Source organism: Entelurus aequoreus, linkage group LG09 (assembly GCF_033978785.1).
Source record: "Entelurus aequoreus isolate RoL-2023_Sb linkage group LG09, RoL_Eaeq_v1.1, whole genome shotgun sequence".
Classification (NCBI taxonomy): domain Eukaryota; kingdom Metazoa; phylum Chordata; class Actinopteri; order Syngnathiformes; family Syngnathidae; genus Entelurus; species Entelurus aequoreus.
In genome coordinates, this window is record NC_084739.1 from 81,005,686 (window position 1) to 81,032,797 (window position 27,112).

At 38.6% G+C, this 27,112-nt stretch overlaps 2 protein-coding genes across 12 annotated transcripts in view; one reads left to right on the forward strand and one right to left on the reverse strand.

The window, feature by feature from the left end:
- The window catches only part of arhgef33 (Rho guanine nucleotide exchange factor (GEF) 33), a 92,677-nt gene that overhangs the window by 47,994 nt on the left and 17,571 nt on the right, over nt 1–27,112 (reverse strand). For 7 of the 10 annotated variants that reach the window (XM_062059557.1, XM_062059550.1, XM_062059552.1 and 4 more), the window contains exon 3: nt 23,502–23,554. The exons of 2 other annotated variants lie outside the window; for them this stretch is intronic. The gene's annotated coding sequence lies outside the window, so the exon portion shown is untranslated. Of the gene's footprint in view, nt 1–23,501; nt 23,678–27,112 lie in introns of those variants that run through there. One more of the 10 variants, XM_062059554.1, reaches the window with a different exon arrangement.
- The window catches only part of bcl2l11 (BCL2 like 11), a 36,861-nt gene continuing 23,966 nt past the window's right edge, over nt 14,218–27,112 (forward strand). For both annotated transcript variants that reach the window (XR_009827370.1, XM_062059561.1), the window contains exons 1-3: nt 14,218–14,481; nt 15,646–16,022; nt 22,265–22,341. Coding sequence is in view for 1 of the 2 variants with exons in the window: in XM_062059561.1 (XP_061915545.1) it covers nt 14,435–14,481; nt 15,646–16,022; nt 22,265–22,341 (501 nt within the window). In the remaining variant the exon portion in view is untranslated. The remainder of the gene's footprint in view (nt 14,482–15,645; nt 16,023–22,264; nt 22,342–27,112) is intronic.

A 27,112-nucleotide genomic window follows, 5' to 3' on the forward strand; every position in this document is an offset into this window, starting at 1 on the left:
CTATATTAGCTATATTAGACTACTATCAAAATGACTATGTGTCGCAGGCTGATGCAAATCTTCATTGACAGTAATATTGAAATGTAATATTTATTCTACACATTTTTACAACGTTACTAAAACGGAGGCTTTTCAGAGGGTGAGATAACTCCTGGAAAGGACTGGCTTAGAATGACCAAAGGTAACGATGTGTGTGTTCAAGTGGAAGGAAACGGAAACTACAAATAAAATGACCTCAAATATACCTAAATTACGAGGCATAATGACGCATTATACACATACAGCTAGCATAAATAGCACATTAGCATCGATTAGCTTGCAGTCATGCAGTGACCAAATATGTTTGATTTGCACTCCACACAAGTGAATAATATCAACAAAGCTCACCTTTGTGGATTCACGCACAGCATAAAACGTTTGGTTGACAAATAAAGACAAAGAAGGAGTGGCATAAAACACGTCTTTATGTGGCAGTATCAATGAAAGTTGTACCAGTACATGTAAACAATCTACGATGCGTTCAAGGACTTCCGAAATTAGCACAAAATGGCGCGCGCCAAATACTCTCATCAGTGAAGCATGTTTCATGTAAACAGTGAGATTTCTAACAATTAGGAAGGTTTGTGTATTGTTTGGCCTCCTACAGACACCATATTAAAACAAAAAATATAATTTTTTCCTCATCTTTTTACATTTTCATAAATTTTTGGGAAAAGCTCCAGTGAGCCACTAGGGCGGCGCTAAAGAGCCGCTTTTGGTTAGGGCAATAGGCAATAGTAAGTCACATTTGACAATGTCATTTAAAAGTGAGCATTACTCTCTTTCATTATTTTTTTTATGTACTGCTTAAAGGCCTACTGAAATGAATTTTTTTTATTTAAACGGGGATAGCAGATCTATTCTATGTGTCATACTTGATCATTTCGCGATATTGCCATATTTTTGCTGAAAGGATTTAGTATAGAACAACGACGATAAAGATTGCAACTTTTGGTATCTGATAAAAAAAAGGCTTGCCCCTACCGGAAGTAGCGTGACGTAGTCAGTTGAACATATACGCAAAGTTCCCTATTGTTTACAATGATGGCCGCATGAAGTGAGAGAGATTCGGACCGAGAAAGCGACAATTTCCCCATTAATTTGAGCGAGGATGAAAGATTTGTGGATGAGTAAAGTGCAAGTGAAGGACTAGTGGGGAGTTGAAGCTATTCAGATAGGGAAGATGCTGTGAGAGTGACCTGATATTCAGCTGGGAATGACTACAACAGTAAATAAACACAAGACATATATATACTCTATTAGCCACAACACAACCAGGCTTATATTTAATATGCCACAAATTAATCCTGCATAAAAACACCTGCGTGTTTGTTATGCTAGCTCCTAGCTCCTCTGCTAGCTCCTAGCTCCATAGAACACGCCAATACAATACAAACACCTGATCAACACACACAATCACTCAGCCCAAAAGACCGTTTACCTAACCCAAGGTTCATAAAGCTTATATATTTTTAAAAAGTTACGTACGTGACGCGCACATACGGTCAAGTTATCGAATGTTTAGCAGCCAAGGCTGCATACTCACGGTACCTGATATTCAGCTGGGAATGACTACAACAGTAAATAAACACAAGACATATATATACTCTATTAGCCACAACACAACCAGGCTTATATTTAATATGCCACAAATTAATCCTGCATAATAACACCTGCGTGTTTGTTATGCTAGCTCCTAGCTCCTCTGCTAGCTCCTAGCTCCATAGAACACGCCAATACAATTCAAACACATGATCAACACACACAATCACTCAGCCCAAAAGACCGTTCACCTAACCCAAGGTTCATAAAGCTTATATATTTTAAAAAAGTTACGTACATACGCAAAAAAAAGCCAAAGCTGCATACTCACAGTAGCACGTCTGCGTCTTTGTCATCCAAATCAAAGTAATCCTGGTAAGAGTCTGTGTTGTCCCAGTTCCCTACAGGCGTCTGTGTATCCAAATCAAAAGTCCTCCTGGTTAGAGTCTCTGTTATCCGAGTTCTTCCATCTTGACTGCATCTTTCGGGAATGTAAACAAAGAAGCGCCGGCTGTGTACTGTTGTGGCTGACTACGTTCGAAAAATACGTCCATTTCGCACCGACAACTTTCTTCTTTGCTTGCTTGGCTTCCTTCTCCATAATGCAATGAACATGATTGAAACAGATTCACGAACACAGATGTCCAGAATACTGTGGAATTATGAAATGAAAACAGAGCTTTTTCATATCGGCTTCAATGTGGAAGGCATACCCGTGTTCGTCGGGCTACGTCACACGCATACGTCATCCTCAGAGGCGTTTCGAACCGGAAGTTTAGCGGCAAATTTAAAATGTCACTTTATAAGTTAACCCGGCCGTATTGGCATGTGTTATAATGTTAAGATTTCATCATTGATATATAAACTATCAGACTGCGTGGTCGGTAGTAGTGGGTTTCAGTAGGCCTTTAAATTAGATGTCTCTCTCTCACACACACACAAACCACTAAACCACCGTCTTGTGCATGTATGTCTTTTTTTTTTACATTTCTAATATGAAATATGTCAGTTGTTGAGGAAAACCACATGCTGTTTCACACCTTTCAGACCATAACCTTTCCAGTCTTTCCTCTCCATGCCACCCACACACACGCGCACACAAAAACACACAAAAACACACACACACACACACACACACACACACACACACACACACACACACACACACACACACACACACACACACACACACTTACATATGCATACAAACAGTGGGAAAAAAAACAACAAAAAAACATTTGTGTTGCAAATCTCAAATCAATTAATAGACATACTAAATCGTTTAAGTATGATATATAAACTATGAAAAAAATAACACTTTCAAAAAAGTGTTTTCGAGTAAGACATTAAAAGTCTTTTTATTTAAAGGAGACATTTTTTTCTATGGAAAATTGTAAAATCGAAAGAATTAATTACTTATTTGAGATAAAAGTAGTCTTAACTACTATAGGATTAAAGGCCTACTGAAATGATTTTTTAAAATTTAAACGGGAATAGCAGATCCATTCTATGTGTCATACTTGATCAATTCGCGATATTGCCATATTTTTGCTGAAAGGATTTAGTAGAGAAAATCGACGATAAAGTTCGCAACTTTTGCTCGCTGATTAAAAAAAGCCTTGGCTGTAGCGGAAGTAGCGTGACGTCACAGGAGCTAGTATTCCTCACAATTCCCCGTTGTTTACAATGTAGCGAGAGAGATTCGGACCGAGAAAGTGATGATTACCCCATTAATTTGAGCGAGGATGAAAGATTCGTAGATGAGGAACGTTACAGTGAAGGACTTGAGAGGCAGTGATGGACGTATCTTTTTTCGCTCTGACCGTAACTTAGGTACAAGCTGGCTCATTGGATTCCACACTCTCCTTTTTCTATTGTGGATCACGGATTTGTATTTTAAACCACCTGGGATACTATATCCTCTTGAAAATGAGAGTCGAGCACGCGAAATGGACATTTAAAGTGACTTTTATCTCCAAGACAATACATCGGTGACACACTTAGCTACTGAGCTAACGTGCTAGCGTCGTTCTCAAATGAAGATAGAAACAAAATAAATAAACCCCTGACTGGAAGGATAGACAGAAGACCAACAATAATATTAAACCATGTACATGTAACTACACGGTTAAAAATTCTCAGCCTGGTAAGGCTTAACTATGCTGTTGCTAATGACGCTAAGGCTAATTTAGCAACTTAGCAACCGGACCTCACAGAACTATGATAAAACATTAGCGTTCCACCTAAGCCAGCCAGCCCTCATCTTCCCATCAACAGCCGTGCTCACGTGCATTCCAGCGATCAACGGCGCGACGAAGGACTTCATCCGTGGGTTTGGCGGCAAGCATCGGCTAGGCGTCAGGGTAAGTAGTCCTTGTTGTGTTGCTGTAAGTATTGTAATGCCCCGCAGTGGAGAAGGAGTCACAAAGACGAGGATGCGCTGCTCAATCGCTTTATTAACAAGCGGTGCTTTATTAACAAGCGGTAACTGGTTGTACTTCAAAAAGTAACGCACACACATACACGAGCTGCTGTTAGCCAAAACTCACGCTCACACACACTCAAGTTCTCTGCCAACTCACTCGCGCATGCGCGTTCCCCAAACCCTTAAAGACACAGTACACTAATGCAAATATCACAGATATTACAGTATTGTACTTAGCCGCTAAGACACCGATCGATCCCACCTACAACGTTCTTCTTTGCAGCCTCCATTGTTCATTAAACAAATTGCAAAAGATTCACCAACACAGATGTCCAGAATACTGTGGAATTTTGTCGAAGAAAACAAGAGGCTTTTCTATCGGGTCCGATGGGGTCCAACCACTTCCGTTGCTTTTGTGACGTCACGCGCATAAATCATATCCAAAGGAGTTTTTCAACCGGAAGTGTGGCGGGAATTTTAAAATGGCACTTTATAAGTTAACCCGGCCGTATTGGCATGTGTTGCAATGTTAAGAGTTCATCATTGATATATAAACTATCAGACTGCGTGGTTGGTAGTAGTGGCTTTCAGTAGGCCTTTAAGCTTTCACATTGGCGTTTTAAAACTAGATTTTGTGTTACGAATCAGGGTTTTCTAATTCGGTTGCAAATTAGTGTAAGGATGTCTTACTAGCGTTGCAAGAAGGAAAAAAAATCTGTAATCTTGCAAGAATAAAGTCATATTTTTCATTATTTTTGTGAGTGAATGTACAAAAATAAAGCCATTTATTGTTGCATGAAAAAGTGTTTTAGTGACAAAAAAAATGTATGGTTGTCTGTTTATTTCTGACGACTATGACAAGTGAATTTCTGCAATGTAGGAAAACATATTTGTAAAACAAATATTTTCATTAAAAAACGGTTTACAACTTTCTAAATAAGGTTTTTAACACCATTAGCGAAACTCTAGGCATGGAATAACACCCACATAGTAGACATAATAGAAGACAAGACATATTCTGTACTGTTATACATGTAAGACATAAGAAAAATACTCTGCAATTATGATAATACATAACGGGAAAAGACACATGAGAAAATTCCAAATCATTCCTACTGTACACTTGCATCTGAGCCAATTAGCCATTGCTATCGAACAAATAAAACAGATCTATTTTTATTTCCTCTTAAATATGCAATTATTTGATTAAAAGTCGAGGCTTAGTATAAAAAAATATATTTTGTCATGTAATGCCGGGGTTTTGTCTTGTGGCCATTCTGACCTTTGACCTTTGCCCCCCCCCCCCCCCTCCCACTGTGGCTTTCTGTGAAGAAGTTTGCTTTAGCCTCCCTGAGCTTTGTACAAACTGTGCACGTGGGGCGTGCACGTGTCAGTGTTTCACATCTCATTGTGCTTACAACATGTCTGACCGCATGTGTACATCTAACTTTTCTTTTTGCAGAGCTTTATTTTGCAAAGTCAAGGATTTTGATTGCGAGAACCTGGCTAACATCTGCTTGGTTGTTGCGGGAGGGGGGGCATGCACGCACCTGCTTCCCCATCGCCGACACTTTTATCTGAATGTCTGCATCCTGCTGCAAAAATATCACGCAGTAGCTTTTCTGTGTGAATGCACAAGATCTATCAACAAAAAAAACACACAAAAAACGTGCACTTGAAAGCAAAAGGAGATCATGTGAGTCAGAGGTGAGAAAATGACAGCGGGTCGTGCCATTTAGGCGAGTTCCTTTTTTCTTGTTGTGTTTTTGTGCGGCAACAGCAGCTGTTTTTTTTGGGGGGGGCCAGTATTGTGCATGTGTCGTTGCGTGAAATGTTAGAATGATGCTGACTTGATGGCTTAGCTGTAAGCTAATGATTAGCTTTCAATACGTAACTATGACTAAAGTAGCTTTTAACCCTCTCCTTTACAAAGTACAAAAGGTATATATACGGCGTTCGTAAAGGCCGTCGCCCATTGAAACGAACTGAAATCAATCACCGCGCTTGCCCCCTAAAAATAAACAACATATTGACATGTAACATGCTTTTTTAAAAGAAAAACTTACTTTTAGATAAGAAATATTGTCTGGAAAACAATACAATAGAATGCACTGCAAACTGCAGTATTTTTTATAAAGTAATGTAATAATGTACAGCCTTTACCTCCTTGGAGCTGCTTCTCCGTCAAACGCACCATCAGCAGCTTCTCCATATTTTCATGGATAAACATCCGCTGTTTAGATATTTTTTCAACGCCCTCAGCAGGCGTTATCGCTACACTTCAACTGCTTCACCAAGTTATGGTCATGTTTTTGACAACAAAAAAAGGTTTATTCAATGATATCATTTCTGTACTGTTCTTCACACTCACTTTCTTCCTTCCCATGGTTGGAAAAACAAAGTAATGTTGATCTGTAGCTATAAGTTAATGCTAGCAAGTAAGACCGGATGCTTTGGTCGGATCTAACTAGCGTTGTGGAGGAATTTTCCCGGCTCGGGATCTTTCTGTGTGGAGTTTGCATGTTCCCTCCGGGTACTCCGGCTTCCTCCCACCTCCAAAGACATGCACCTGGGGATAGGCCCCTCCCACCTCCAAAAACATGCACCTGGGGATAGGTTGATTGGCAACACTAAATTGACCCTAGTGTGTGAATGTGAGTGTGAATGTTGTCTGTCTATCTGTGTTGGCCCTGCGATGAGGTGGCGACTTGTCCAGGGTGTAACCCGCCTTCCGCCTCGAATGCAGCTGAGATAGGCTCCAGCATCCCCCGCGACCCCGAAAGGGATAAGCGGTAGAAAATGGATGTATGGAACCTAAAGCGCAACAATTAGCCACGAGTCAGCTCGTATCTGTGTGTGTGTTAGTGCTTGTGTTTGTTTGTGCATGTGTGTGGCAATGTCTGCATGGTCACACCACTTTGTCACTGTTGTTTGGTCACAGCAAGGTGTGAACAACTGTACTAGCACACATCCAGAGCGCTTCGACAGGCAAAGAACACATAAAAACCCCAAAAGAGACAGGAGCAAAAAGAACAAACAATTCTGTTTCCAGATTTCAGTCTGTCGCAGCAAAAAAATCTAACCTTTTCAAAATTTGCATCGCATGTTTCCATACTGCAAGTACTTATTTTGTGTGTAGAAAGTCCATAAAAAAGAGCAAATAAAAGCAGAGTCAAAACTAATTGGAGAAAAAACACATGTTTTAGGAATAAAAGCACACAACATTTAAACTTGCATCGAGTTTCAGACTCCAGTTTCAAACTCAACTCAGGGTTTTAAAGTAGGGTTTCAAACTACAGTTAGAATTTTAAAGTGGTTTAAAGTACCAGTAGAGTGGAGAAACAAGTTGACTTCTTATGTCTAATTGTGTTTTATTGTATCCATTCAACCATATCTAATCGTATTTACAATCCGCAATGTATGTGAAAACACAGTTTAAACATCATAAAATGCCACAAATTCAGTCAGCCATTTTGAATATTCTGCTCTGAATACCTTCGGCTATTTTCGGAGGGTGACATCACTGGAATAACGCATCCGCACTCTGACCATAATATTAGATCAGTCATACTGGAAATACGCAAAATTTGGATGCAAAATATTTTTTTCTTCCAAGGGGGGTGTAACAGAAAATATTTCAGAAGTACTGCTTCTGGTTATATCTATTTACTCGCAAACTTTGGAAGCCATAAATCCGATATCTATGATTACAGCTTCAGTATGAAGGCAACTTGTTTTTCGGCTTTACTGGTACTTTAAGGTTTTAAAGGATGTTTTTAAACAAGGATTAAAGTTTTAAACTAGGGTTAAGGTTTCAAAGCAGCGTTTCAAACGAGGGTTAGAGTTTCAAACTGTGATTTTAAACTAGGTTTAAAATCAAAGTAGGGTTTCAAACTAAGGTTATAGTTTTAAAGTATAGTTTTAAATTAGGGTTAGGGTGTCAAAGTAGGGTTTCAAACTAAGGTTATAGTTTTAAAGTATAGTTTTAAATTAGGGTTAGGGTGTCAAAGTAGGGTTTCAAACTAAGGCTAGAATTTCAAACTCAGGTTTCAAACTGGGTTAAGGGTTTCAAACTAGGGTTAGGGTTTTAAAGTATGGTTTTAAATTAGGGTTTGGGTATCAAAGTAGGGTTTCAAACTAAGATTAGAGTTTCAAACTCCGGTTACAAACTAGGTTAAGGGTTTCAAACTCTGGTTTCATATTCTGGTTCCAAAATAAGGTTAGGATTTCAAACTAGGGTAGGGTTTCAAAGTTCAGCATCAAACTAAGGTTAGGGCTTCAATGATTAGTTTCAAATTAGGGACACTGCTTCACAAAAAACCTATCCAGTAATATTCTTTGCTCAAGAAATGGTTTATTTAACGGTAAATCTAAAGGCATGACAATTTTTTGTGGTCCAACAAGATAACGTCACATGCGCAGCAAAAAGAGGAAATGGATGCAGTGTTTCCTATTTATTTATTTGAGGCAGACATTTATTAACTAATGAAAGGCTCCAGACAAAATTTGACTACAACTAAAATAGATTTCCATCCAAAGACTATGAATAAAACTGAATTAAAAAACTGCTCTCAAAATTAACACTGGTTTCAAACTAGGCATATGTTTCATACTAGGGTTCAGGTTTCACACAAGGGGTTATGGGTTCAAACTAGGATTGGTGTTTCAAAGTACGGTTTCAAATTCAAATTAGGGTCTACATTTGTCCAAGGGGACCTATTCTTCTCATGTCACACTGCAAAAGCCATTGTTGTTAAAAATAATATTGTTAAAAAACAAAAAATAATAATATAATTACAGTATTACAGCTGAGATAGGCTCCAGCACCCCCCGCAACCCCAAAAGGGACAAAATGGATAAAATGGATGGATGGATGGATAATAATACAAATATAAACATAATGCAAAAATAACGACAGATGTCATGATTCATCCTGACTGGGATTTGAAAGTTGGTCCCCTAGCTCAAAAAGCAGTTGTTATTAACCACTGACCTCTACAAACACTGCCAAAGTATCTCCTCTGTCAGGGTTTTATACGTAGGTTTCTAATGAGGGTTACGGTTTCAAACTAGGTTATCAAATGAGGGTGTAAAAGTCTGGCTAGGAATTTAAAGTATTGTTTCAAATTAGGGATGAGGTTTCAAAATAAGGGGTCTTACAAGGCTTTCAAACTAGGTTTAGAGTTTTAAAAAGGGACCTATTATGCAAAACGTTTCCTACCTTTTTGGAACCTGTTTTTCGATAAGTTCAGATCATTTGAAATCAAACCATGGAGGCATGGCGGAGATATTCTATAAAATACTCTTGCTTGCCTTCATACTGCCGTCAAATGAGCTGTTTGGAATTTGCCCAATTTGTGACGTTTTTCCCATCCACAGATGGTAGACATTTACCAGGGCTACATTTATTTTATTTTATTTTTCTATGCTACGTATGTGCTTCTTAAGACCTCACTGTAGGCTTTTTAAGGTCATGTCTCCTCTAAACTAAACTAAAATTATGCTGATCCACTTTTATTTTCCCAAATAAGATGGATAAGATAAACTAAATCGTTAATAATCAAAAGTGGAATCGGAACCGGAAAAATCTTATGAATTCCATCCCTTGTTTGTTAGAAGTTTCAAATTAGGGTAATAAATTACAGTAAACCATTCAAACTTGGGTTTTAAATAGGGGGGATGTTTCAAACTAAGGTTTCAATCTAGGATTTCAAAATTTCTTTGGGTTTCACACTCGGTCGGATCAGTGTTTGAAATGTATCTTTCACATTAGATTAGAACAGGTTCAGGTGCCAACAAAAAGGCCAGTAGAGTTTTGTTCTGGCAATAGGATAGAAATAAATGAAGTTTCAGTGATGCTGCTGATAAAACACCGAATAGAAACATTCCCGATCAGACATTTGTCTTTAGCTGCTGCAAACACACTGACTCGGATACCCTTTAAAATCAATAGTCGTTTTGTTTTGACATATGTTGGGAATGTCAGGTTTAGGTTCTCAGTTGTTATTGGTCTTGCTGTGGTTCTATGGAGTTATTGTAGACAAACAAAGAGATTGTTTGCCATTTACAGTTTAAAATGTTCCCACACTAATGAATAGATCAGTATTGATCACATATGTAAATGGTATTGATGTTCTCAGCCTTTTGTCTCTCTGCAGTGTGAGTGTGTGTGTGTGTGTGTGTGTGTGTCTGTACTGTGGGAGTTGTTCAGCTCAGATTCTCCCGTCAAAGGCCCTGTTAAATAGGTTTTATTTTTCCCAAATTCCGTTTTAATTTTTTTTTTAACATTTATAGTGACGCAGTGTCCAAACTTTGTCCACTGAGGGCTGCATGCTGAAAAATTGTGATGTGCCACTTCAATAAATGTTTGATGCTAAAACCAATAAAATATATCAGTAAATGCAAAACTATTTAACAAAACATTATCTTAGCGTGTGTGTAATAGGTGACAAGGCAACGTGTTATATCTCAAATACCTCATTAATATTGAATTCATTTAATATTTAAAACATGTCAAGGGCCCAAATATGTTTACCTGTGAGCCAAAAATGGCCCACATGCCACACTTTGAACACACCTTATTTACATAAATTTTACCAACATAGTGTGTATCCTTTTTGGGTCAGTAAATAAAATGCACGTTAATCAAATGAAATTGTTTTATTTATTTAGTGAAACAATACATAATTGGAGAATTTTGCCTTGTATTTCAATAATGTTGTAGTATTGTTGTTCATGCTTTCAGGTAAAAGAAAATATGCAGGGCGGCATCAGGTATTATTTGGTGGTCAAAACTACGGTATAGTATTAAAGCAGGTGTTTTTAAAAGGGCCTGTGGCACATTCAAAATTACAAAAAAAAAAAAAAAAGAAACATAAAAAAGGTAAATAAAAGGGCAAACCAGTGAAATGTGATGAGAAAAAGTTGCAATGTTGACTCTACTAACACAAAGCTGCAATGCAGACTGTTTTTTTTAATTAAAATTGTCATTGCTGAAAAACGAATAATGAATCAAAATCAATGTTATTATAAATGATTGACCTTGTCAAGATTCTAGTTACTTCACATCAAAAATTCCACTTTGGAATATTTTGGGGGGAAAATATTAAATATTTTGTGTATTTGCCATAAAAAACATTTCCATTGAAAAAAAAGGGCATAAAACTAACAAAAAACCTACAAAAAAAAATTTTAATCTAGAGACTGTAATGTCTGACTTGTTTTTAACACTTTTATGATTGGGGCCCTTTTGGATCCCCATGTGGGACTTTTTTTTTTTTAAACTGTCATGCTAAAAAAAAACCAATGAATCAATAATGTTATGAATTATTGACCTATTTAGGGCTCCAATTACTTCATAGCAAATAGTCTATTTAGAATTTTTTTTTTTGAGGAGGTGTGGAAGATTGCATATTTTGTGTTTTCCCCATAATAAATACCGGTAACTTTAGTTTAGTTTTTGTTTTTTACAAAAAGAGCATACATTTGAAAAAAACAACAACATTAAAAATATATGAAATCTTTATATTTACGGATAGGTCTCAAGCTGTTAAAGAACTTATAACGGTGAAATAAAAAAAATAAAATAAAAAAAATAAAATATATATATATATATATATATATATATATATATATATATATATATATATATATATATATATATATATATATATATATATATATATATATGACTTACTTATAACACTCTTTTGAGCGTATCCGTTTTTCGCCAAAGGTTTTTGGAAAAAAAACCTAATTGTTTCAAAAATAATAAGGCATCAAAATCAGTGTTGTTATGAATTGTTGACTTAATAAAGGCTGTAATTACCTAATTTTTTTAAATTATTGCATATTTGCCGTATTTCCCATAACACAAAATGGTGGGTTTTTTTTAAAGAGCACGGTAAAACATAAATAACCCTATTATAAATATATAAAAACTATATATTTTTATGGATAGGCCTGAAGCTGTTGTGGAATTTAAAGTGTTGAAAGTTTAAAAAAAAAATATATATATACGACCTAATTATAACACTTTTTGAGGGCGTCCGTTTTTCAGCTTAGGAAGGATAATGTGAGTTTTTGTAAAAAAAAACCTAATTGTTTAAAAAAATAAGGCATCAAAATCAGTGTTATGAATTATTGACCTAATAACGGCTGTAATTACCACTTGGCAACTCATTTTTGACATAGTACATATTTAGTGTTATTCCCATAATAAAAAAAAATTGTTCCTTTTTTTTTTTTTTTTTTACAAAAAGAGCATAAATCATAAAAAAAAACTATTACAAATGTATAAAAAATGTATATATATGGATAGGACTAAAGCTGTTGAAGAATTTAAAGTGTTCAAAGATTAAACACATTAACATACAGTATGACTTACTTAAAACACTTTTTTGAACACGACCGATTTTAGGCTAAGGATGGAACTTATTGTTTCAAAAATAATAATGCATCAAAATCAGTGTTGTTATTAATTATTGACCAAATAAAGGCAGTAATTAAATTGTATTACATTGCATATTTTTGTTTTTATAAAAAGAAAGCATAAAACAGTAAAAAAAACAAAACAAAAAAAAAACACCTTCGAAATATATAAAATCTTTATGTCAATGGATAAGTCTGAGGCTGTTAATTATTATTTTTTTGTCCTATCCAGCTACTCAGGCAAATCATATTGTTGATATAGATGCCCATATCGGCTGTACATATTTACTTTACAAAAGAGAAGTGTGGGATACTTCTCTTGTTGCCTTATTTGTATTTGACTTTATTAAATGGATTTATATTATTTGGTGCAGCCAGGCCGGAGCAGGAGGGGATAGAAACAGAAAAAAAGGAAGACAGAGGGGGAAATTGCGGGGACAAGAGGGGGATAAGACAAAGAGACAACAACAACAGCAAACACAATAACAACAACAACAAAACAACATCAGCACATAGGATATGTACAAATATGATGGTAAAAGTGATAGCAAAGAAGCAGTTAGTGAAATAAATATTAATAATACAGAAATGACAATGAGCATTATTACACTATAAGTGGAGCAATACAAATAATAGAAATAGCACTATTGATCATGAATAACAACAATAGTTACCTATATTATCAACAATACAATTGTTTCAAATGCAACAATACATATATGTAATGATAACTTGAAATACAAAAGAAAGCAGATATAAATGGAGGGGAAGAAAGAGAAGCCAACTATATTAACCTTGTAGATTGTTATAGTAACCATAGGTTAAGCTTTGTCAGTGTGCCGTGTGTTACCCAGTTTCCCCTAAGGCAACAACGTTAATATATGTTTGATAAAACGTGACTATATGCATGAGTATGTATGTATATGTACTTGTATATGTACAGTGAATGTATATGTACTGTTTAAATTAAAGTGTTGAAAGTTAAGATTTTTTTATATGACTTCCTATAACCGTTTTTTATCACTCGGGTGGCTTAAAGTTTCAAATTAAGTAGATTCAAGGGTTAAAATCAGTTATGCTATGAATTATTGACCAATTTAAGGTTCCATTACATCAAATATTCCACCTTGAATTAGGTTTTTTTGGGCAGGGGAGACAAAAAAAAGTATATATATATATAATACTTTTTTATCGACAGATATACCTGAAGTTGATGTAGACATTTAATTGTTGAATGAAAGTATGTATATAATGTATATAAATTATTCTGTACACATATTATGTATATATTTGTATATATGTTAGATTATTTTTTTTTATAGCTTTTTTAGTCTATTTATACCTGCATTGTCCTTTCCATCCTTACACTTTCCATCATTGTAACTGAGCTTCTGTGTTGAACAATTTCCCTTGTGGATCATTAAAGTTTGTCTAAGTCTAAGTCTAAAATATTTACAATATATGACTTATTTTTAACATTTTAATGACTAAGACACTTCTAGGTCACCAGGACCAAACTTGAGGGGAGCCCTTAATTTAAAAAAAATCTATACAATGTCTTGGTTTGGAAAAATAAATATAAAAATGTTTCAGCGGGAAAACTTTGGACACCCCTGATTTAGAGGCTGTCAAGTTGTCAACATTAGTGCTGCAATGACACTTTCGGCAGCTAGGGGGAGTCCAAGGAATTAAATGAGAGCGAGAGAAAAACAAGAGAGAGTTTTAGGAGGTGGGCTGTTCTGCAGGGGAGGAGCATCTAAATGAGGAGCATCAAGATCTCCCCCAGTGACGAACAGACGGGGGAGAAGAGGACAAGAACAGCAAGAAGAAAAGAGCTGAGACAAAAGAGACGCTGCTCGGACTTTTGTTTACGTCCTCTCACGCTCGGGATTTGTTGACAACTTTTTGGATGTACTACTCGTTTTTGTGGAGTCGCTCACTTCGGAACTGACGGCAGCTTATTTGTAATTCGCAGACATTTAATTGTCCTCACTTTGGATGTTTACGCAGTCATGTGTCATCTCTGACATGCACAGTACGCCCAGGTGAGTCTTACGCTGTATAATATCTTTATATTGAAGAGATGTATTATTAATAGTTGTTTTGGGTTGTTGTTTTTTTACTTGAAAAAGTTGGGCTCGCCGGCGCGTCAGCTGTCACGCCGCGAAAGAAAAGGCCCGCGCAAGTCGGTCCCAACTCGATAAAGACGGATGATTTCAACAAACGTCGCTTTAAAGCCTTATTTTTACATTAGTTTCGGGGGGATTTAACCGAAAATAAGCGTCGTTTCTATGCATCGACCCAACAAGCCAATCACAAATACAAAAACAACATTTTTTAACGTGCGTAATAGTGCCGCGGAGTCACCCTTTGGAGGTCACGGAGTTCATTGGCCCCGTTTTGGTTTGACGTGACGTCACACACTGGTCCACCTGGTGCGCGCCCACAGGCCGGTAACGATAACACCGTTTCACTACGGCCCGGCGGGGACCGACACCGGATTTTGGATGTCACAGGGAAGCCATGGTGCAATTCGGTGTTTTGTCCAGCTGGAGGCGCACCCAGCTCACTTGGCCGCAGACGCGCACCGCCGGGGTCTAATTGGGACAATATACAACATAACAATAAACTGTCATTTAAAGTCGCAGCGCCTTAAAAAAATGCGCTTCTGTCATTTTACGTGTTCCAACATGTTTTAGCGCGCAGCAGGGAAAACGATGCGTAAAATGCCAGGGATTAAATAAACTGCTAATGTCCGGCCATTTTGGCACGCAGGCAGTCATTATTGTGGCGGTGAGTCACTTCAGTCTGGACAAACAGGAAGAAATTGTTTTTTTTCCTGTAAATATAAACTTTTGGTTCATGCGTAAAAAGGTTCCAACCGAGAAAAACGCCACGGATAGGTTTAGTAATAGTGAAAGTAAACATGTCTGCGTTAATAATGACCTGATCGAGAGTGACGCGCACGTAAAGCAGCGTGCCTTTACGTAATCCGGGCAAAAAACTGCCAGAAACTGACTTTGCATCGATTTCGTGTGCGACAAGGGTTGTATCCTGAGCTGTAAATGTAAAGTGCGACGGAATATACGGTTAGGTCTTATTCGGCGATTAAAGTGATCCGATTGAGGGCAATGGCAAGCGGTTATGGCGCAGCGTCGGCAGGTTGACGGTATACCGCTGTGTGTGTGTGTGTGTGTCCGCACGAACAGAGCCCATGAGAGCGCAGTGAGTGCAGGACGTCCCCGGCCCAAGTCGACTGAGAGCCGCAGAGAGCAAGGCACCGGCTTCTGCTCGCCCGTGGCCGAAGAAGAAGAAAGAGGAGGAGGAGCCGGAGGGAGCACGCCGCGGTCGCCGTCTCGCCGCCGGTGCAGCGTCGCCTCCCTGGCTTCGGAGCGCCGCGGCGTGTTCGAGACCAGATCCATATTCCAGTTCCCGTACCGGCGCTCCTCCAGCGGATACTTTTCCTTCGAGGGGGACTCGCTGCCCGCCTCGCCGCTCTCCCCCACGGCCACCCGCGCCACGCAGACCCCCAGCCCCTGCGCCCAGGTGGTCGAGCACGCCCTGCTGCGCGTGGCCGAGGAGCAAGGTGAGCCCCGCGCGCATGCACGTATTACGCACGCGCACAACTTATTGAAAGCACCGATGCCATCCATCCATCCATTTTCTACTGCTTGTCCCTTTTGGGGTCGCGGGGGGGTGCTGGAGCCTATCTCAGCTGCTTCGGGCGGAAGGCGGGGTACACCCTGGCCTGGACAAGTCGCCACCTCATCGCAGGGCCAACACAGATAGACAGTAAATCACTGCGACTTATAGTGAAACTTGACTCACCTTCACCTGATTGTGATTTTTTTAACTGTATTAACGCAGCGGTTACCAATATGAGATGTTATGATATTCAGTTGTGAGGGCGTCAAACGTGAAACTGCACATGACTCAGAACTGCTTCATCTCCCAAAACGTGCCTGGACAGTTGCCAAATTATAAAAGATAAGAAAAAGTGGCATTTATTATTTACAAACCCCGTTTCCATATGAGTTGGGAAATTGTGTTAGATGTAAATATAAACGGAATACAATGATTTGCAAATCCTTTTCAACCCAGATTCAATTGAATGCACTACAAAGACAAGATATTTGATGTTCAAACTCATAAACTTTATTTTTTGCAAATAATAATTAACTTAGAATTTCATGGCTGCAACACGTGCCAAAGTAGTTGGGAAAGGGCATGTTCACCACTGTGTTACATGGCCTTTCCTTTTAACAACACTCAGTAAACGTTTGGGAACTGAGGAGACACATTTTTTAAGCTTCTCAGGTGGAATTATTTCTCATTCTTGCTTGATGTACAGCTTAAGTTGTTCAACAGTCCGGGGGTCTCCCTTCTGCTATTTTAGGCTTCATAATGTGCCACACATTTTCAATGGGAGACAGGTCTGGACTACAGGCAGCACAGTCTAGTATCCGCACTCTTTTACTATGAAGCCACGTTGATGTAACACATGGCTTGGCATTGTCTTGCTGAAATAAGCAGGGGCGTCCATGGTAACGTTGCTTGGATGGCAACATATGTTGCTCCAAATCCTGTATGTACCTTTCAGCATTAATGGCGCCTTCACAGATGTGTAAGTTACCCATGTCTTGGGCACTAATACACCCCCATACCATCACACATGCTGGCTTTTCAACTTTGCGCCTATAACAATCCGGATGGTTCTTTTCCTCTTTGGTCCGGAGGACACGACGTCCACAGTTTCCAAAAACAATTTGAAATGTGGACTCGTCAGACCAAAGAACACTTTTCCACTTTGTATCAGTCCATCTTAGATGAGCTCAGGCCCAGCTAAGCCGGCGGCGTTTCTGGGTGTTGTTGATAAACGGTTTTCGCCTTGCATAGGAGAGTTTTAACTTGCACTTACAGATGTAGTGACCAACTGTAGTTACTGACAGTGGGTTTCTCAAGTGTTCCTGAGCCCATGTGGTAATGTCCTTTACACACTGATGTCGCTTGTTGATGCAGTACAGCCTGAGGGATGGAAGGTCACGGGCTTAGCTGCTTACGTGCAGTGATTTCTCCAGATTCTCTGAACCCTTTGATGATATTACGGACCGTAGATGATGAAATCCCTAAATTCCTTGCAATAGCTGCTTGAGAAAGGTTTTTCTTAAACTGTTCAACAATTTGCTCACGCATTTGTTGACAAAGTGGTGACCCTCGCCCCTTCCTTGTTTGTGAATGATTGAGCATTTCATGGAATCTACTTTTATACCCAATCATGGCACCCACCTGTTCCCAATTTGCCTGTTCACCTGTGGGATGTTCCAAATAAGTGTTTGATGAGCATTCCTCAACTTTATCAGTATTTATTGCCACCTTTCCCAACTTCTTTGTCACGTGTTGCTGGCATCAAATTCTAAAGTTAATGACTTTTTGCACAAAAAAAAAAGTTTATCAGTTTGAACATCAAATATGTTGTCTTTGTAGCATATTCAACTGAATATGGCTTGAAAAGGATTTGCAAATCATTGTATTCCGGGACGGCGTGGCGAAGTTGTTAGAGTGGCCGTGCCAGCAATCGGACGGTTGCTGGTTACTGGGGTTCAATCCCCACCTCCTGGTACCCTAGCACCTCCAAAACCCTCAAATCTAAACTCCAAACATCTCAGAACAAGCTAGTCAGGTTACTGCTAGACCTCCACCCCAGATCCCACCTCACTCCTACCCACTTCTCTAAAGTGGGCTGGCTCAAGGTGGAGGACAGAGTTAAACAACTTGCACTGAGCCTAGTCTATAAAATCCGCTACACCTCCCTGATACCGAAGTACTTGTCAAACTACTTCCTTAACGTAAATGACCGCCATAACCACAACACCAGGGGGAGCTCCACTAACCACGTTAAACCCAAATTCCGAACTAACAAAGGTCTTAACTCATTATCTTTCTATGCCACATCAATGTGGAATGCGCTCCCAACAGGTATAAAAGAAAGGGCATCTCTATCCTCCTTCAAAACCGCAATAAAAGTTCACCTCCAGGCAACTTCAACCCTAAACTAACACCCTCCCCGGATTGCTAACAATCAAATGTAACAATCAAATGCAGATACTTTTTCTTATGCCTTCTGATCCCTCTCTCTCTCTCTCTCTCTCTCTCTCTCTATGTCCACTACTTGATGTCCATATCCTAACCCCCCCCCCACACCCCTGATTGTAAATAATGTAAATAATTCATTGTGATTATCTTGTGTGATGACTGTATTATGATGATAGTATATATGATAGTATATATCTGTATCATGAATCAATTTAAGTGGACCCCGACTTAAACAAGTTGAAAAACTTATTCGGGTGTTACCATTTAGTGGTCAATTGTACGGAATATGTACTTCACTGTGCAACCTACTAATAAAAGTCCCAATCAATCAATCAAATCAAACCTTCTACCATCCTAGTCACGTCCGTTGTGTCCTTGGGCAAGACACTTCACCCTTGCTCCTGATGGCTGCTGGTTAGCGCCTTGCATGGCAGCTCCCGCCATCAGTGTGTGAATGGGTGAATGTGGAAATACTGTCAAAGCGCTTTGAGTACTTTGAAGGTAGAAAAGCGCTATACAAGTATAACCCATTTATTTATTTATTATTATATTTACATCTAACACAATTTCCCAACTCATATGGAAACGGGGTTTGTATATTAAAAAAAAGACATTGGTGAGGCACTGACACCTACTAACTAATTGTCCCATAAACAGGACGGGCAAACAAAATACAACTTTGCAACTGTCATCACATTAAAACTAACAGGTTGGTGTAGCTGTGTAATTACAAATAATTGATGGCATTCTTTTTACAGTAACATTGCCTAGCCACTTGTTGCCAGGCAGAATATGGGTTGGCTTCATTTCCCCATACGGTGGAGAAAGGACGGGGAGAGTCGGCAGAAGCACAGTTCGACCCACACTGCAAAAATGACTCCAAAACCTACTATAAGAATGTACGACGCAACAGTCAAACTGTCCATGTTACTCACTGTAAAAGTGAAATTGAATTGTAGCTGGCCAGCGCTGCTCCATAGAATAACGTAATTGCTCACATTAAGTAAGCTGTTTATGGGTCCAGATGATGCTAGGCTAAATTGGAAATCCCGTTTTTTTGTTGTTAGTTTTTTAACAAAAAGACGCTCATCGCTATCACTCTGCTTTCACCGCACAGCAGAGAAAGAACGAGGAGGGTCGGCAGGAACACGTTCCATGTTTGACAATCCCACATAAAAAAGCTAACAATGGAAGGTGTACTAAAAAAAAAAACAAGCCCACGTGAGCCATTTTAAAACTGGACCAGGGCAAACAAGTTTTAGCTAGCTAGCTAGCTAGCAGTTGTAGCATTGTGCATTGACATAGTTTGTTGGATTCATTTAATGCCAGATTGAATTTATTGATTGTGCCAAAAGTCCAGTAAAAAATGGCATAAAATAGTCTTTACGAATTGTTAATATTTTCGTCATGGTCATACTTGAGAAATATACATTTTAGCAGACTATATGGGCCTTCTCATCATTGGTTTGAAAGTCTGTTGTTACTATCACTGCCCCCTACAGGACTGGAATGGAGCAGACTATCTCAGCTTCCAATTTTTAGAAAATTTACAAGCATTGCTTTTCTTTTATGTTTACATTATAGGGGTGTCAATCTTGGGGACCAAACGATTCGATCCAATTCCTGGGATCAATGTTTCTTTATTGGTACCCAGAGGTACAATAGTTGTGTAATTCAGCGTCAAGGTAGAATGAAATAACATACACAAAACAAATTGACAATAAAAACCACAAACAATCATATGTACTAGCTCACTTTAGGGGGCCTAACAGACAGCGCAGCGTGTGAGTGCGGGGAGCCTGAGCAGACTGCCGACCACATCATCACCACCTGTCCCCGGCATAGACCACCTTCAGAGGAGGGCCTCTTCCAAGTGGGACCTGAGACGAGGGAGTGGCTACACGACACGAAGATGGACATATGAAGACGATACACGAAAGAAGCTCACTTTAGGAGAGTAAAATATATATCCTATTTAACACATAAAAGTAGTAAAACAAATAAAAGGTTGATGATTCGATGCTGAATTGATTTTCGATTCAACATGATTCGCAACACAGTTCTCGATTCAAACTGATTGTCGCAATGTATAATTTAGTATAATAACTGTAATGAAACTTTCTCAAAACAGGATACAGGTTAGAAAAGCTCCTTCTGGTTGCATGAAGATGGCCCAAAAACGGCTTTAAAAATAGATTCTTATATATATATATATATATATGTATGTATGCATGTATGTATATATATGCTTGTATGTATATGTTTATAGTATACAGTACATATATATATATCGATCCATCCATTTTCTACCGCTTGTCCCTTTTTAGGGTCGCGGGGGGTGCTGGAGCCTATCTCAGCTGCATTCGGGCTGAGATAGATAGACAAGTCGCCACCTCATCGCAGGGCCAACACAGATAGAGAGACAACATTCACATTCACACACTTGGGCCAATTTAGTGTTGCCAATCACCCTATCCCCAGGTGCATGTTTTTGGCGGTGGGAGGAAGCTGGAGTACCCGGAGAGAACCCACAAAGTCACGGGGAGAACATGAAAACTCCACACAGAAAGATGCCAAGCAGATCCCCATTACGTCTCGTGGTACTTAAAGAGCCATTTTAGCCGAATATAGTGTCCATAACTGCTTCTCATTCATTTGGGTATCACTTTGGGTATAGTAAAGCGCTATAAAAATACAGACCGTTTACCATTTACCATTGATTTATTAGTCCATACTTCAGAACAGGAACAGTGTAGATTGTTAAAAAATGTATGCGCTGCGTACATACCTAGACGCTAAGCATGTACACTGTCTGCTGCTATCGTTTAGCCTAAAAAGAGTCACTCTTATCTTTCAAAAAGCTTGTAGTTGATAAGAACGTGTTTATTTTGTTTTTTTTTGTCATTAATAGTTTAAAAAATTTAAATATCTCCTTTTGTTAAATGATTTGGCAATCTGTATCTACCACCACTGTCTCCTACTGGACTGGTGTGGAGTAGAACGATAGCCTTGGAGAGCCATTCTAAAGGCAGGATTGTTGACAAAAAGCCCTTTTAGATCTCGTCAGGTTATGCAGCTTTACCTAAGCAAGTATAGACCCCAGTCAAAATCTCTGCATGTATGATTTTGTTTTAAAATCTAGCAATGATTAGCCAATGTTTTTATTTGCGTGCACGCGTGTGCTTGCCTCATTTCCAGGAGTCAAAACATGGTCGTTCATTAAGTACGCTGATCCAGATGGACTTTAGCGTGTGTGTGTTGCAGTCAAAACAGCGGTGCTGGTCTTTTGTGAGGCGCAGACACACGCCTTTCAATGCTCATTCATTTAGCTCATCAGATAGCACTGACAGGAGATAAACACACCACACACAGACACACACACACAAACTAGTCGTCAGTCTGTCTCCGTCATCAAGATCATCTGTGACCATTTGAGATCCTCTTACGGCTCCCTAGGCGACACCTTCCTCCTCCTGTGGCAGGAAGACGCATCAGCTTCCTCTGCTTGTTTTGATTGATCACGTTCCTTCAAACCAAAAGCAACCCGTCTGCACTTGGACACATCCTCCAATGAAGACGCTCCGCCCCAAGTTGTGTAATCACCCACCCTTTATGTCGATGTGAGAAGGCGTCATAGCACAGGACTAATTACCCACGTCTATAAATAACTCCAGCAGGTGACTCTTATGGTCGTATTATTGAGTATTAAATGTTTTCCTTCACTGCGTCTTCCAGCGGGGGCCATGCAAGCCGTGGAAATCGGACGAGAGCTTCGACGCATCGGAGATGACTACAACGACTATATTCTGAGGGTAAGTTGTCTCCAATGTAGGGATCTGACTTATAGCGTCTTTATTTCCATATGTTCATATACTTCCTTGCCATTGTGTCCAATATTACTGAATGCCAGAAACAAAGACAGGATACAGAAGGACTCCACTTTGGCACAACACTGGCATTGAAATAAGAGTTCAGAAGGGATGCATCCAGAATAACTGAATCTAATGTCGGTCAATTTATGTTATCTAAACAAAACATCTTAGAGCTTTGTGTTATAGATGACGCAGCAAATTAGTGTAAAATCTTATGTTTTATGTCATTGATCATTTATTCATTTTATTTTTACAATATCCCCAGGGTCAATAAAAACGAGCCATGGGCCAGTTTTGGCCCTCGGCCAGCACTTTGGATACCCCACAGTTTGTAACCTGGCGGCTTATATGAATATAAGGGGTGTGACCAATATGGTTATTTTTATTAATGTTTATAGGGCTGCACAAAAAAATCGATACACATCCGAATCGCGATTCTTATTAATCCCGATTCTAAATCGATTCATGATTTTTTTAAAATCCATTAAAAAAACAAATTTAACATAGAAAAAAAAAATCTGACTTTTTTGGAATAAATTCACAATTCTTATTCATTGCCATTCTAAATCGATTCATGATTTTAAAAAATAAAACTACAAAAATGAAAAAAAATGTTTGTATACATTTTCAAAAATTATGACTATTTAGAATCGGGATGAGTAAGAATCGCGATTCGGATGTGAATCAATTTTTTTGTGCACCCCTCTTAAATACCAATAAAAATAACCGTAATTTATCTAAAATGAGCCATTGTCAAATTTAGCGGGCGTAGCATAGTACATTAGCATCACAACAGTGTTAGTCGGATTGTTTTTCCTGGTCAAGTCCCAGCTGCGTGTAAGCCCTTTTGTTACTTGTGATCAACCTCAGATAAGTCTACCAGGCTTCCAACTTGAAGAGCATCTCAGTTTTATTGCAATCCCACACACACACACACACACACACACACACACACACACACACACACACACACACACACACACACACACACACACACACACACACACACACACACACACACACACACACACACACACACACACACACACACACACACACACACACACAGATACACAAAAAAAAGTATATATCCTGCTAACCTGTCAGTCTGGCGCCATAGTCTATGGACGCCTGTCAACAGCAACACCGTGACCTGCCGAAGAGAGCGAGAATGTCAACAACACGACTCTGATAAGGCTAACGCTTGTAAAACATAACCAAGCTACTGTAACGTCAGACTAAAAAAAAAGATAAAATACACACAACTAGATCAACAACGACACAAATTACACATTATCAACACTAGCAGCAGTCTTTACCTGGAGTTTGAGGATCTGACTTTAATCAATATGAATAAAAATAACAAATTTATTCTGAAAATAATGTAGGCTACATGATTACATTTTGTTGTAATTTTAATGCAATGACAAAGGTATTCTATTGTATTCTACTGTAAACACAACACAAGTGCAATAACATTTTAGCGAGATATCTAGCAGGCGTAGCATCACAACAGAATTAGTTGGATTTTATTCCTGGTCACATCCCGGCCGCCAGTTAAAGCGAGAATGTCAACAACACAAGTCTTATAAGGCTAACGCAAGCAAAAGATAACTAAGTTACTGTAACGTCAGACAAAAATAAATTATAACACACGACTACATCAACAATGACACAAATTGCACGGTATCAACACTTGCTGCAGTCTTTGACTGGAGTTTGAGAACCTGATTTTTATAAATATTAATAAAAATAACCGTAATTTAATCTGGAAATAATGTAGGCTACATGAGTCATTGTGAACACACCACAAGTGCAATAACATAATAGCGAGCTAGCGAGCCGGCGTAGCATTGTGCATTAGCATCACAACAGCATTAGTTGGATTTTATTCCTGGCCACGTCCCGGCCACCAATTAGAGTGGGGATGTCAACAAAACGAACTCTGATAAGGCTAACACTAGTAAAAAATAATTAAGCTAGTCAGACAAAAATAAAGGATAACACACGACAACATCGACAACGTCACAAATTACACGTTATCAACACTTCCGAGCTGCAGTCTTTACCGGTAGTTTGAAAACCTGACTTTTATAAATTTTATAATTTACTTTGAAAATAATTTAGGCTATATGAGTCATTGTGAACCCAACACAAAGCAGGTGTAGCATTGCACATTAGCATCACAACAGCAATAGTTGGATTTTATTTGTGGCCACGTCCCGGTCGCCAATTAGAGTGGGGATGTCAACAAAACGACTCTGATAAGGCTAAGGCTAGTAAAAAATAATTAAGCTAATGTAACATCAGACAAAAATAAACAATAACACACGACAACATCAATAACGTCACAAATTACACGTTATCAACACCTCCGGGCTAGCTGCAGTCCTTACCCGGAGTTTGAGAACCTGACTTTTATAAATATGAATAAAAATAAATAATTTAATTTGAAAATAATGTAGGCTACATGAGTCATTGTAAACACAAGTGCAAGAACATTTTAGCGAGCTTGAAAGCAGGCGTAGCATTGCACATTAGCATCACAACAGCAATAGTGGGATTTTATTCCTGGCCACGTCCCGGCCGCCAATTAAGAGTGGGAATGTCAACAAAACGACTCTGATAAGTGTAACGCTAGTAAAAAATAATTAAGCTAATGTAACATTAGACAAAAATAAACATTAACACACGACTACATCAACAAAGACACAAATTACACGGTATCAACACTTCGGGGCCAGCTGTAGTCTTTGACTGGAGTTTGAAAACCTGACTTTTATACATATAAATAAAAATAACCGTAATTTTATCTGAAAATAATGTAGGCTACATGAGTCATTGTGAACACAACACAAGTGCAATAACATTTCAGCGAGCTTGAAAGCAGGTGTAGCATTGCACATTAGCATCACAACAGCAATAGTTGGATTGTATTCCTGGCCACATCCCGGCCACCAATTAGAGTGGGGATGTCAACAAAACGACTCTGATAAGGCTAACGCTAGTAAAAAATATTTAAGCTAATGTAACATCAGACAAAAATAAACAATAACACACGACAACATGAACAACAACATGAACAACAACACAAATTACACGTTATCAACACTTCAGGGCTAGCTGCAGCCTTTGACTGGAGTTTGAAAACCTGACTTTTCTACATATGAATAAAAATAACTGTAATTTAATCTGAGAATAATGTAGGCTACATGAGTCATTGTAAACACAACTGCAAGAACATTTTAGCGAGCAAGCTAGCAGGCATAGCATTGCACAAATGCATCACAACAAAATTAGTTGCATTTTATTCCTGGTCACGTCCCAAGCCACCAATTAGAGTGGGAATGTCAACAACATGACTCTGATAAGGCTAATGCTAGTAAAAAAAATAATTAAGCTAATGTAACATCAAACAAAAAAACAATAACCCAGGACAACATCAACAACGTCACAAATTACACGTTATCAACACCTCCGGGCTAGCTACAGTCTTTACCCGGAGTTTGAGAACCTGACTTTTATAAATATGAATAAAAATAACTAATTTAATTTGAAAATAATGTAGGCTACATGAGTCATTGTAAACATAAGTGCAAGAACATTTTAGCGAGCTTGAAAGCAGACGTAGCATTGCACATTAGCATCACAACAGCAATAGTGGGATTTTATTCCTGCCACGTCCCGGCCACCAATTAAGAGTGGTAATGTCAACAAAACGACTCTGAGAAGGGTAACGGTAGTAAAAAATAATTAAGCTAATGTAACATTAGACAAAAATAAACAATAACACACGACTACATCAACAACGACACAAAATTATGCGGTATCAACACTTCGGGGCTAGCTGTAGTCTTTGACTGGAGTTTGAAAACCTGACTTTTATAAATATAAATAAAAATAACCGTAATTTAATCTGAAAATAATGTAGGCTACATGACTCATTGTTACAGAGCCCCTAAAGGGACATGGGAATTTTTTTTTTTTTAGACATGTATCGAGAAAGTTTCTCGTGCGCACGAGAAACTTTCTCTTTCTCTTCCCATGTCCCTTTAGGGACATGGGAAGTGGCCACGAGAAACTTTCTCGTGGCCACGAGAAAGCATTGGATGCGTGCTGATGATTTGGTGTGTGTTAAAATGGCAGTTTAGGAGTTAATATGGCTGTATTTCCAATTAAGACTTTCCCCCATGTGTGTTGTGGCAAAATGTGAATGCTTGATTAGTAGGTGTGAGACAAACACTTTATCTTCCTGGTTATTGTAACGCTACGTGTTTGACATTATTTAAGACTTTATCATGCCCGGGAAAGGACAGTTTTCCTCTTCTGTGGCTGTGGGGGGTGGGCGTGGCTTGCGGACCTGCAGCGAAGCGGAGTGTGTCAGTTAGTCCGATGTTGATGTGATCAAACTTCTTTCTTGCTTGGAAGATACACACACACAATTGTAACTGTTATTTCTTCCTGCAAATAATAAATATGTACAACGTGTTTGGATGTATTCATTTATGTAAAATTGTCATTAAATGTAATATTGCCTGACAAAAAGTGATTCGACGTACGTAATATTTTGATATTTACACATCGCATATTTACACACGCGCATCTGACTAGAATACCCTTATGTGTATTACATATATCAACATCAAGTACCTACTGTACTGTTTACTTGTTGAAATACCCTTTTTAGAACAAATATCTACCCATATAATTT